Source organism: Giraffa tippelskirchi, chromosome 2 (genome assembly GCF_054371585.1).
Source record: "Giraffa tippelskirchi isolate mGirTip1 chromosome 2, T2T-mGirTip1v1.2.pri, whole genome shotgun sequence".
Classification (NCBI taxonomy): domain Eukaryota; kingdom Metazoa; phylum Chordata; class Mammalia; order Artiodactyla; family Giraffidae; genus Giraffa; species Giraffa tippelskirchi.
The window spans coordinates 36,339,834-36,353,826 of NC_137276.1; the positions used below are offsets into that span (position 1 = coordinate 36,339,834).

General features: G+C 40.1%; 1 protein-coding gene across 46 annotated transcripts in view; it reads left to right on the forward strand.

The window, feature by feature from the left end:
* The window catches only part of CPEB3 (cytoplasmic polyadenylation element binding protein 3), a 202,380-nt gene that overhangs the window by 160,417 nt on the left and 27,970 nt on the right, over positions 1-13,993 (forward strand). For all 46 annotated transcript variants that reach the window (XM_081554699.1, XM_081554558.1, XM_081554832.1 and 43 more), the window contains 2 exons: positions 451-565; positions 9,803-9,984. In XM_081554699.1, coding sequence (XP_081410825.1) covers positions 451-565; positions 9,803-9,984 — 297 coding nt within the window. The remainder of the gene's footprint in view (positions 1-450; positions 566-9,802; positions 9,985-13,993) is intronic.

Here is a 13,993-nt window from a genome sequence, read left to right on the forward strand (position 1 = left end):
GGTGATTGTGTGCTAACTTGATAAGTGTTAAACTGTGTTAAATCATATTGCTGAAAGATAAATGTTTTCATTTTAGGGGGTGATAATTTAAAAGCCAGACATATAGATAATTTTTAGAAATATTCTAAAAGTTCCTGTTTCCTCTTTAGGTGAGCTCTTAAAAAGCTAAGTGCTGTAATGTGACAGGTTATGTATGGTTTAACATGTTAAAATGGATCTTATTCAAAACCCAGACTCTCATCTATAAAAGACTACCCTTTTTTAAAACCACAGGTGGTTTCTGAAGGTTTCACAGCATATATCTAGAGATTACATTAACTAATAACTGGATTTTGTTTGGGTTGTGTATGTTGTACAATGCACAAATCAGTGGGTTTATCTTTAGTCACCTTATTCTCATTTGGGGTTAATGGAAATGAAGTAAGGACCAAGTAAACGACTTTTTTTCAGGTGCAAATTCGACCATGGAACCTAAGTGACAGTGACTTTGTAATGGATGGTTCACAGCCTTTGGACCCCAGAAAAACTATCTTTGTTGGGGGAGTTCCACGACCCCTTCGAGCTGGTGAGTGGAAATAGTAACACCACAACAACAAAACCGACAACAACAACAATCCCCAATGTGTTTAGTCTTCAATATTTTCTAGGCTTCTGGTCAGCTATACACAATCTCCAAAAAGAAGGCCATCATATCAGTTCCACTGAGCTGACCCTTAAATGTTTTCTGCCAAGATGTTGTATTTTCTTATGCTACAAGAGTGAATTTCATTAAACTGTTATTTCAGAGGGTTGGATTCTAATTAGTGATTCCTTGTTCAACCAATTATTTAAAAAATAATAACAATGCATTTGGCGGGTGTGCATTGTCAGCCAGTTAGTATTGTTATGTATAACAGAAAAAGAAGTCACCCCATCAGAAATCTGTCCAGTGCAGCTGTGTGCACTTAGTGACAAACCAAACCACTGTTAGAAATTGTGTCACTGGAGATGAGACTGAACTCTTCCCAAGTAAAACAGATTCTTGTTTTTTTCTTATGTACTTTGAAAAGTGAGTTATGTATTTGAGCATCTTTATTTTGACTTCATGAAAGCACCCCTGTTTTTTGTTTTTTAAGTTCCTTTCTAATGATTAAATAATTGTGCCTTCTGGAATTGGGCAGAATCCTAATTGACTGGGGCACCAAAAACAAATCTAATCGCTTGTTAGATCAGTATGATTGCCTGTGGAATATAGTAAAATTATTTTTAAGAACAAAGTTTGTAAAGTGCTTTAAAATAGCTGATTTTATTTTTTTTAACTAAGATGAAAAAATAAGGTAACCATTGCCACTGTAGTAGCAAAGGGCAGTGTTATCTCATGTTAGTGTAAACAAGTAGACTTAATTCTACTTAAAAAGTAAAAGAAAAAGCAGAGATCATTAAATCAAGCTGTGAAACAGAATTATGAAATGTACCTACAGCTCTGTGACTTTGGTGACTTCTTAATTCTGAATGTTCCTCAACTTTTCTAATGCATTTATTCAAATCTCAACTCCAAGCTACTGCTAAAAGTTTAGGTCTCTATAAAGATGTATTCATAACTCCATTTTGAAAGACATTAAAACAAATTAATTATGACTGGAGTTTATAATTTTATGGTGTTTCAGAAAGTCAGGTGTCTTGGGTCTTTTTCTTATCCTAATGGCAAACTTGCCCAAAGAGAGAAAGCAGAGCAGCAGAGATGCTTCCCCCTTTATCTGCCATCAGAGAATGAAGTCTAAGCAGGGCTAACTCAAACGTGAACAGCATTATGAGATGAGGGCCAATGCAGACCTTTGTTTCTAAAGAGCTTGTGCTTTTAAAAAAAAAAAAAAGTGTGAGTAGGGGCACTGTGTAATATTCCTGGCTTTTACTAACTGGTGATATGTTTAGGAGTGGAGAGAGAAAAATCCCATTTCATAGTCTTTAAACTGCAAATATATTCTAAAAAAATGGACATTCCTTGCTAGTATTCTAGCTGTTCTTTTTTGCAACTAAAGACAAACAGAAAGTGGTTTTAATATCTTAGCCCTTTCCCATTTTTCTTAGATGGGAATCTGAAAAAAAGTTTTCTGAAAGAAAAGTTCCTACAGTTGTAAAAATAACAAAACTGACTTTAATCTCGTGTCTGTTTTAAGTCATAGGCACAATAGTTTATAACTAAATTGCCTTTTTAAAATTATTCTTTCTGTTTAAATGATTTGGAAGGATAGATATGGACCTCTATTTGTGATAATCTGTTTTTCACTATTCTATGATCACACTGACAGCACAAGACAGGAAACCCAAGATGCTGAATTGTATTCTTTCTTTAACATTCTGTCTCTGAAGGTGATACATGTTCTAGGGTTAAACAGGAATTATATTTTGTTATCTAGTCAGAAATTGGATTTTGTGTTCCCTGCCTAGATAATGCATGTTTTATAAATTTCGAAGTCTTTTTTTTTTTTTAAAGTAAACTAATTTGTTTTGTTTTAAAATTTTGTTCTTGCCCTTGTTGGATATTAATCTGCAGTCACTTAGTCTAATGAAGGTTCCCCCATGCCAGCACCTCCTATGAATGTAGCTAGAAGGCTAAACAATCTACATTAGCGTCCTGGAATTTTACTCTGTCCAAGACTTCCAGATTGGAGGCCACATAGTCTGGATGAAAAGAGTTAACATCTTTAGCTTTTATCCCTGTGCATAGAATTGAATTTCTTTGGAACACACTGAGCTTTGTGGATCAGTGTGTGTCTTGGAATAGGAGACTGTTTTTAAAAGAATTCAGTTTGACTTTGCTAGACAATCTTAAATTAAATACAGTGCAGTTCACTTGAACAGTAAACATGTACTGAGCACGCACTGTGTTACTGGCACTGAGAAGGTGCACGTCATGCCACACTGAATGGACGTCCCACTCTTGTTGAACAGGTCGTCACCTATAGAGTCCAAGATTTCAGAAACGTACTAATAGAACCCTAACCCAATTAATTGAATACTAAATTATTTTCCTTAACATAATAATTCTCAAATTTTGGGTTTTGAATATTTCAGGGCATATTTTTTTCCAGGAGTATTGTGGTTTGAATTCTGGAAAGTCTTAAAACCATTTTAGGCACTATATAGAAGATGATCCTAAACTAGGTATTAGTGCTGGTACTCAACAAGTGAGACTTTGTCCAGATTGATTTTCACCTTATCCTGGGCCATAAATGGTCCTTCAGCACATTACAATGAATAAAACGTTATCACTCAAGAATTATCCTTTTGGATCTCATAAGGTTTTTTGTCTTTGATATTTTCCCATTGTAAGACAGGGACCATTATCACTAATAAATGATAATATAGTCCTTATCCCACTAAATAGAAATGCACAAACACTTCTGAAGATACAAGGCAACCTGTTTTAAGTGGATTGTCTTGACTGAGTTTAGGTTGTTCCTTCTGATCTTTTGACAAGCGTGACTTTTAAAAATTCAGGTTGGAAAAAAAATCAGGGACCTAGAAAAATCAGCCTGAAAGTGGGAAAATATCGATGGGAAATCTCAATGAGTTTACCCAAAGTTGGATTGCCTGATTGTTGCCTTTTCTAGGTCAAATAATTTCTACTGTCTCTTGTCTTTCCCTTCCATCACTCCTGTCAGTGACAGTGGCAGGCCAAGGATGGTTTGCCTGAAGTCTCCTGCTGTTTCTAGATCTTGCTTTCCTTCCATTTTCTATCTCTCTCCACCCCCACACTAGGAAAGGCTGTGGGTAGACTCGCCATGCCACCATGTGGCTAAAGTGTACATATTCTTCAGAGAGTCAGTACGAGGAAAGAGGTGGTCCATCTCTCTTGTCTGTCTCTCTTCCTGCTACTACCTGGACATGCAAGAGCATATTCCACTCTTCATTCAGATGTTGTAAGCAACATGTCTTCCTAAATCTCAGTGCAGAAATCTCCCTGTTGCGTATCCCTATGGCATGAGAACCTTTCCTGACTGCATGTCTTTGCTCTGAGAGCAAGTAAGTGCCAGGATTTGGAGTTTTGAGGAGAGACCACCAGGAAAGAGTGGAAAAGGAAGGATCTGGTCCCTGGTTTGTAACCATGAGTATCTTCTGACTCTAGCTTCTGGGCCTAGACATCTCATTTGGGGGCTGCCTCAGTAATCCAGCTTTGGGAGCCATGTGTTTCCAACTTTGATCAGGCTTGAAAAACCCTCAGTCTTCCTTTCTAGTTAGAGGCATCTGTGAGCTGTTCCTCCACTTTATGACTTCCTCCTGACAGTTTATCTGACCAGGTCCTGCAGAACAGATCAGTCTTGAGTTCCTGAAACCTGCCAATTGCCTGTCATCTTTGGCTCTCTCACCTTCTTAACTATTGTTCTGATGAGTCTCTCCTGTCTTTTTCTCCCTAATATTCTGCTATGGATCCTGATATTTTCTTCTCCTCATTCTGCCCTCCTTCCCCCCCACCCCAACTGTTGTGGGAATTTAGGGGAAAAATATTTTTTGAGGTAAATATTCAGTAATGTATGGCATACATCTAGAGAACATGATGAATTTTTCTAAGAGCATTTATTCCACACATTCTGTGCAAACATTCTGGTAGGCCACACATATTAGGAATCACATCCTGATTTGTGATTTAGGAAAGAGGAGTCTTATAACCATATCCTTTTGTTCAGTGAAGTGGTAGCAGACAGAAATCATCTTATGTCAAATTGGTCAGCACTGGAAGCTTTTTACCCAGTCCCAAGTTCAGAATGAGTTGTCTCAGATAAACTCCAGAATTGGCATACTGACTTAATTCACTGCACTGCCCTCAAGATTAAGGATTTTCTAGTGTTGATTGGTGTTTGTGAGCTCCCTCCTCTAGGAAAGCACACCCTCACCCACAGCTGCTGTCAAAGGTTGCCATATCAGTGGCAGTTTGAGTAACATTAACTTAAAGCTAAAGTAAGACTGGGATGAACTGGTGCTTATGGAGCAGAAACCAGGCCAAGTTAATGTTAAGCAAAGATTTATGAGTTAAGCAAACGTTAAAGAAAAACAATCCCTGGACAAAACGAAACATTTGAGTGCCACTCTGTGCCCAACAGTATGCCCAGAATTCTCACATACGTTTAATCCTCATGAAAACCTTGTGAGGTTGTAAGTGGTAGACTTTTCATCATAGAGATAAGGAAGCAGAGTTCAAAGAGGGTGATTAATTAAGACCACAACAATTAAAAAAGCTAAGGCTCAAACTCAGATCTTCAGACTTCAAGTCTGTGACTTTTTACATAGAAGGAAGCTGCTTTATCAGGTTGAGATCTGAGATTCTGTCTCCGTAACAGTAATAACAGTCAGCCTGGTACCAGCTCAATTTAATCAACTTAAATACTCATCGCTCAGACTTAGTTGGTTGTTCATACCGTTTATTTGAAAATATTCATAACTTCCCAACATCTCATGCAGAGTGGAAGCTTATGAGCATTTCCTCCACTGAAGATATGTGAACCTATTTTGTGATCCAACTCGGCAATTGTAAACTCAGAAAGTCCACCCTCGAGTTGAATTTTCCTTTCTTTCAGAAGTCCAGGCCTCTTTGTCACCCTGAGGAACCTTATGCCTCTTTCCTGTCTGCTTTATTATTTCCAAAGAGGAGACATGGAGCTTCTGGATTCACGATTTAAAATCTGAAAAGATGAATGTGTTAGTATTTCCCTCAGGAACCCTCATTCCTGGTCTGCCCCATTTGGCTCTCACAGTATCTTGGACTTCTACATTGCCTTAGGCTAACTTTGAAATCTAATTAAGCCATAGGAACAGGACCCTGGGGTGAGGCAGGATGGGAGAGTCATCATGATTTTCTTTCCATTGAGCTGATCCCTTTCAGATCTTTATGAAGAATTGGGAGCAAAACAAGGAGCCATAGTTGAGGTTCAGATTCACCTCCAGGGCATGGTCACCACAACCCAGAGGAATTCATGGACATACTATATGCTACATACAACTGCAATATTTTTATTTCCCTCTCTAGTCTGGGACACAGGGAAGCTCATCACAAGAGCCAGTGTGTAGGTTAGACTTGTAGTAGTGTACTGTTCTCATGGGACAGTTGTTTATGAGCTGACTTGAGTTATCGTAAGAGCATAGAACATCTTAACCAAAGTACAGAATGCCCTTGGATATGACTACCAGAACTCCTGATTTCCCACCCCTGTGGTGACCAGACAGACCCTGTTAACACTGTCTGGATGGGAAAGAAAAAATAGAAGTGGTTTGGAGACATCTGACTTCCTCACAGACTCTGTCTATGCCTGCTGTCACCTCCATCTGTCTGAATTTCAGCCTCTGGTACCCTCATCTTCCTCAGGTTAAATGTTAAGAACATGCTCCTGGGAGATAACGCTGTCCTTGTCATCTACAGAGGATGGTTTCATATGAGGATTCATATGTTTAGTAGGTGGTTTGACTACATTTTCCAGATAAGACATATCCTTGATCAAGGACTCACATTTAAAGAGCGGGATGAAGTTCATACTGTATAGATAGATCCATGAAGGTTTTAGTTGACTTTTACCAGATCCTTACTGTTTTTCTTCTGTTTTTCTCCCTTCCTCCCAAGTAGTCAAAATGGTAGCCCTCTTGCCGGCTCAGCTTCCTCCTCATTCAGAGGAAGGGAATTTATATGGAACTTTCCTACATTAACTGATAATGCTCGCTGTGAAGAATCCTTTAAAAGTTAGCCTATATGAGTAGTTGTATATTATGACATCTGTAGGTGAATTTGTATCTTCTGTATAAAAAGTATTATCAGACTTAGAATTGTGTAGGACTTGAGGAAAGCTTACTCTGTGTTTGTTAGTTACCTATGTAGTAGATGAATTAAATTACTCTTTTTTTTATGTTGTTTTTACCAACTGGTTACTTTTCTCAAAATTAGAAATACTGTTTAGTACTTAAGTGACATCCCTCTGTTGTTTGAGTCCAGCATGAGTTTAGGCAGCAGGAAGTACACTTTTAATGAGGACTTGCTGACTGAGTAAGGACCAAATACAAACAGCAGTTGTTGAGTTATTATTTACTTTTCTTCAAGGATCATCAGACTATTGAGGTTTTCATAGTTAAAATACAGATTAAGGTAGAGAAATGAGTAATCTTCATGTTCGTCCCCCCCAAAAACTTTCTGTAGTCACCTTGGATTCTTTCTTCTAGCTTCTCAATAAATTGCCCTTCACTTGAGTAAGACTTAATTGGCTCAAATGCCTGCAGACTTTTGGGTGGCCAAGAAAATGACTGCACATAAGCTTGTAAGTGGAAATTATTAATTTATATAACTTTCATAAAAGTGTAAGTGAATGAGGGTTTCTTTTTCCTATCAGAACCGCTTAACTGCCAGTAGCATCAGCCATGACTGAATCTTTGGGCCGAGAAGATGATTTTCCAATAGCCAGATTCACAAAGTGCTTGTGGAAGGTGTTGTCTCTGGCATCTGTGGATCCCTAAGGTTCCTTTGGAGACCAAGATGCAGTAGAAGAACCTCTGGTTACAGTAGCTCTTGTCTTCAGCTGGAGCTTCAAGCTCTCTTTCTAAATTAGACACTTTCTTGAGTCCTTCCTAATGGGTAGAAGACAAGCGCATTCAATCCTGTGTCAACATTCATCTCCTGGCCATTCACCAGGCTGAGGGAGTGTTCACTGTCTTATTCTATTCCAGAAGAAGCCAGGTCTTTGGGAAATTAGTGTTTAATTTCCAGGCCCCAAGGTTACCTATATTACTAAGCCAACTTGACTAATAAAGGAAATTCATTAATGACTAAGGTGAATAAATTCAACTTTCAATTTCTTCTTCTCTGTGACTGGAATAACATTAGCTATGTGAAGGAGTCCTTAAGCCATCATAAGTTGTTGAGACAAAGTAAGGACCCACTAAATTCTGATATTCAGGGTACATATATGATTCTTGGGCTTCCCAGATGGCTCAGTGGTAAAGAATCTGCCTACCAAGCAGGAGTCTCGGGTTCGATCCCTGGGTTGGGAAGATCCCCTGGAAAAGGAAATGGCAACCTACTCCAGTATTCTTTGTTCCTGCCTGGGAAATCCCATGGAAAGAGGAGGCTGGTGGGCTGCAGTCTATGAGGTCACCAAAGAGTCAGACATGACTTAACAACTAAACAACAGGGACATGATTCTTTCTGCACTGTTTGAATGAATGTGTTTTCTGGATCCTGCCCCAAGACCGAAGTCAGGGTCCACTTAGGCTCTAACCAACAATGTTTCTTTGACTGATATGACTCAGTAATTCTGATCATAATGGGGTCATTGGGGTAGCTTTCTGCTCTTCCGTCTTTAAAAGCACTTATTCTCTGGCTTAATTACTGCTAGCTTATTTGCTCATCTTCTGAAAATTACCTGTTGATTGTTAAGTCATTCTTCCTATTAGAAACAGAAGCTTAGAAATCAATTACCAGTATTAAGCAGTCCAGTCTGGGGAGAAATTTTGAACAAGTCAGATAGAAAGACAGCCTTTCTTTCACAGTGACATAACTTTGTTACTGCCTCAGCAGCTGCCCGTTATAGGAACCAGTAGTACATGGCTTTCCTTCTGTTCATAGAAATCTGGTGGAGTTCTTGCATTGTTCAGCCCTTCAGCCCTTGAACCTGCTGCAGAGTTCTTCTTCTGCCCCTCCAGCCTGTGCAGCTCTCCTTCTCCCCAGATACTGATTCCTGTGGAGCTCAGCTGTCTGGGGACCTTTGCACGCTGGCTGTGGCCCAGGTCTTCATCTGTCTTCCCTGTCTGCTCCTTTCCAAATACCATGTGTAGGTATTTGAGGAAGTGGATTCTTGGGTCATTCCCTAGGAGTAGGGCTAAGTCTTTTGGACTTAAAACCATGTGAGTGGCCTGAAAGGAGTGGTCATACCTGGAAGAGGTGCCATCCAGTATCAAGTAAACAATTAACTTCAGGCAGTTTGGATCCAGGTAAGTAACTGCTGTATGTCTCTCCATGGTACCTTTTGATGAGGACAGTTGTAGAATATCAGACCTTTGGCATGTCCAGTTTCCAAATGCCTTCTGTCCAGGTGTTTTGCAGATATACAAAGAGCTCTAGTGAAGAGTGCAGACCAGACCTCTGGATTTATAGCAGGGTACAGGATGAGTGTGTTTTTACTGCCTTTGTAGCAGCTTAGTGTTTCCTGGTAATTATAAACGCTCAATAAATGTTTATTGCTGCTATTATCATTTTTAGTATTGTTATTTAGAATTTAGCGTGAGAAGTTAGTATGGAGATTCCTCAGTTGAAATAAACTCTAAAAATCTTTTATTTTTTTAAAAAAATTATTGAGTTATTTCTAGGCTGTAAACATATTGCCTCTAGAATTAGTTCTTTCTGTAGCTTAATCTTAATTTAGTAGTGTGACTTTAGTAATTACTTTCAGCCCTAGGGGTCAGTAATTAGACTATTTCTTATTAACTTGTTCAGGCACCTGAAATGCTTTGCCTGCCCAGGGTCCACTCTAGTGGACTAAGCAGTTAGAAATTAGAAAGGAGGGTTGCTGATAGATCATTTCTTTTATACTGTTGCTGAAGTTCTCATTATGTAAATTTGTGTGTGTGTGTAAATTCTTTCTTTTTTTTTTTTCATTTTGTTTTCAAATATCCTATGAGGAGCTCCCCTTCTTGAGTTCTAAGACTGGTGTGGACACTCTTCATGATACTTAACATGGGTTTTTCCATTTCTTAGTTACACTGCATGATTCTTCCATATAGTCCTTCCTTCTCCTGTGCAAGAGACCCTTCTAAACATTTATACCAAATGGTGTTTATTTTCTTGCAGTTGAACTGGCAATGATCATGGACCGTTTATATGGTGGTGTCTGCTATGCTGGCATTGATACAGATCCCGAGCTGAAGTACCCCAAAGGTGCCGGCCGTGTGGCGTTCTCCAATCAGCAGAGTTACATCGCAGCCATCAGCGCTCGCTTTGTGCAGCTCCAACACAATGACATTGACAAACGGGTAAGCAACTTCTGGGGGTATCAATGCTATGGGAAAGAAATGAAAGTTATTCCATGGGCCCCTGGGGACAAAAACACCTTATGTGGCATTAGTGTATGAGTCCATTTAGGCTGGCTGAAAAAGAGAGTACCCTAGGTATTTAAGGCATTTATGAACTTTCTGTTTCCCCCATCCCTGGGGTGATGTTACACTTATGAAAGTAATGCTGCACAATTTAGTGAAGCAAACCAGTGCTGTTTAAAAGATGATGCCCGGACTTCCCTGGTGGTCCAGTGACTAAAACTCATCACTCCCAGTGCAAGGGACCTAGGTTCCACCCCGGTCAGGGAACTAGATCTCACATGCTACAGCTGAAGATCCTGTGTGCTGCAAGGAAGACCTGGTGCAGCCAAATAAATAAATAAATATTTTTGAAAAAAAGATGATGCCAACAGCACAGTAACAAAGATTGAGAGCCTGTTTGACCCACGTGGTCCTCTTAAAACAAAGAACTTGAACTAACATTTAATGTTAACATTCAGGAGTATACATAAAATTTTGAAATTCCCATTTCTCTTAAACTTGCAAGATCATATGTGATAGCAATTGCTGGAGCTGTTGATAGCAATAGCTGCTTGCTGTCCCCTCTAGTCCCCTCTCCAACTCTCTGTCATTCTCCTGCTCATAGCAAATAGACATATCCGTTACCTGTCTGCTTGCTCATTGACGTTACCTGCCTGGCCAGTCGAAGCACTCAGATTTGCTGTCATCCAAACAGGAGACAGTAGAGCTGGAGAGCATTGGTGTGCTCAGTTGGGTTTGGGGACAGATGCAGGTTTAAATCCTTAAACCCCAGTTCTGCCACTATTTGGAAGCTTGGGGGACTAGGAGTTAGGAGCTAATCTGGGACCTGATTGATAGAGAAATGGAGCAAGGGGGAAAACATCAAGCCTTAAACACCTCCATATGCAAATTGTTCAATGGCTGTTAATGCTCCCAGTCAAGGCTGTTTTGGGGGCATACACTGGATGGGAATAAATAAAGCAGTAAATGTGTTCTCTTACCAGGTGTCAACTCTTCTCTGTGGTTGACTAACTGGTTTTGTGTAGCAGACCTAAGTGTGTTAGGAGGTGAAAGTTTCAATGGGTGATGGATTTTTTTTTTAAAGTCAATAAGATAACATTTTCTTTAAGACATAGAGCAAATTACAAAAGCCAGTGCTTAAAATAAACAGTCTATTTACTACGTCCCTGGGATCCTTAAAAGTAAGCAGTGGTGGTTCGTTTTTTAATTAAAATGAATGATTGTTTTACAAAATTGTGAAATACTCTAAATCAGTGGAAAGTCAGGGGTGATAAAGATTCAACTCCATTCCTAGTTTTCAAGTGCCCACAGCACCCCTTTGGCAGAGTAATTCCCCTACAGACTGTGAGCTCCACAAAGCTGGGCATGGTGTCTGTCTCATTCTCTGCTTCCCCACTGCTTGAGGTGTAGATACAGTTGTTGTTGTTTAGTCACTCAGTTGTGTCTGACTTTTTGCGACCCGTGGACTGTATCCCACCAGGCTCCTCTGTCCATGGCATTTCCCAGGCAAGAATACTGGAGTGGTTTACCATTTCCTTCTCCAGGTGTAGATACAGCCAGTGCTTGATAAATCTTTGTTGGATTGACCAATGGTGCTCTGTGGAGGTTTCTATTAACTTCTGCTGCTGGTGGACTTGCTTGTGCCTATATATTTGTGAATCTGAAACCCCAGGTTCCATTACATTTAGACTGCTGTTGCCCCCATCAGTGGTGAATCCCAGGCAATAAACTTAACCTGAAAAGTGCTTGTGTTCTCATCTATATTCAAGTAGCTTTCTTTTTGTTCCCCTCTGAAACCAGAAGGTATGAGACTGCTCAGGAGGTAGGTCCGAAAGATGAAAAAAGAAGATTCCACTTTTCCTTTGCCCCCACCCTAACAACCTCCCATCTTACTCCTTAGTTAGAAGGAAGTGCATTTACTCCAGGGTTTATGGTATTCTTTGAACTCCTTTAAGAATCATAGAAAATTCAGGCACTATTTGTTTTATTGTCCACCTCTACTCTCACCTCTGCTATACTCATGCTCTCAGCATTGATTCCCACAAGACTTAGACCTAGGTAAGGAAGAAAGAAGTGATGTTTCTTTTGTTAGCATAATCACAGGCCATGCTATAGAAAAGTGTTTGGCTCATCCACCTTCTCAGGAATGCCACTGACTGTTTCTGCTCTTTGCATTTGGGTTACCTATACCCTCCATACCTTAGGATGGTCCTTGATAAACATTTAGGGTAGCAACCAGTTGTAATAGAAGGAGTATGGAGTTTGAAGCCAGAACAGATCCCAGTACATTTAAACCTCTGCTGCACCAATCACCATACCTCTGGTGACCCCAAACAAGTTACTTAATGCCCAGAGCCTTGGGTCCTCATCTGTAACTCCTGGGTAAAGTCTGAAGATTAAATGGGATTTGAAGATTGAACATCCAGAGTCATATGGCAGTTAAGATGTTTACCTGGCACTTGCTGATTTAACAGTATTCTTCTTGCTGGAAGTGTACTTACACTGATGTTGTTAATATTAAATGGCTTGAATTTTATTGTTGCTCTGCTGAAGATGCAGTGAAAAGTTACCCTGGTTAGTGAAAAGAGCCCTGGGCAGAGTCAGATGGCTGGGTCTAGATGTGGTCCTGTTCCCAGTGGGCTGTGTGGTTTTGAACAGGTCACTTAAATTCTGAGTTTCAGAATAAGGACAATAATAGTAATAGCTTTTGTACCCCACTAGATTGTTGAGAAGCCCAGAAGAGATACTGAGCAAGAAAGCAGTACATACAGTGTGACTCACTGGACAGGTGTATAGTGGGACTGTTGTGATGCCACATGGTGTCAAAAGGGATCTGTTGGTTTCTTCAGTGCCCTGGAATGAGAATCATTTGAGTGGGAAAACTGAAAATTACTGCAAATGATGGATTCCCTTCTCTCCCTGTCTCTCAGCTCCATCTTCATGCTCTTTGTTCGCCCTGACCACGGTGCAGACCATATTCTTTACTATGGGAAATGGAGGCCAGCTTCTGTCTTGAGTGGGTCTCCTTTTCACTGGTTTTCTGTGAATATGGCACTCCCCTCCCCCAAACATTACTCCCTCCTCTTGTCTTCTTCTTGCTTTGAACATAGCCAGCAATACCTTCGGGCTTCCCTGGTGGCTCAGACAGTAAAGAATCTGCCTGCAGGAGACTCACGTTTAATCTCTTGGTCAGGAAGATCCCCAGGAGAAAGAAATAGCAACCCACTCTAGAATTCTTGCGTGGAGAATTCTTGCCTCCATGGACAGAAAGCCTGGTGGGCTGCAGTCCATGGGATCGCAAAGAGCTGGACACAACTGAGTAACTAAAACTTTCATTTTCAGTAACACCTTATTTTGTTGCCTATGGTACTCTGAGTCTCAGTTAACTGCACCCTTTGCTGTAGATGCTTTTCTAGGCTGATTCCACTTTTACGTTTATGTGTCTTCTTTTCTTTTTTCATTTTTTATTTTTTTCACCCATGGCGGATTCATGTCAATGTATGGCAAAACCACTACAATATTGTAAAGTAATTAGCCTCCAACTAAAATAAATAAATTTATTAAAAAAAAAAGAAATATGTGTCTTCAAAAGGTTGATTTGAGCTTTTCAGAGAGTTGCCATTTTATAAATAAGCAACATTAGTATTCCCTTAGGTTAGGCCCTTTTTCCTTGCCTATGATATAAAATATGCCAATAGGCAACAGTTACAGAAACAGTCACTCCTGTAACTTCTGACACTCTCATCTCCTCTGTCATCTTACTCAACCAAGTCACCACCTTTAGGCTGGTACAGTTCAGTTCAGTCGCTCAGTCGTGTCCCACTATTTGCAACCCCATGAACCGCAGCACCCCAGGCCTCCTTGTCCATCACCAACTGTCAGAGTCTCCCCAAACCTGTGTCCATCGAGTTGGTGATGCCATCCAACCATCTCATCCTCTGTTGTC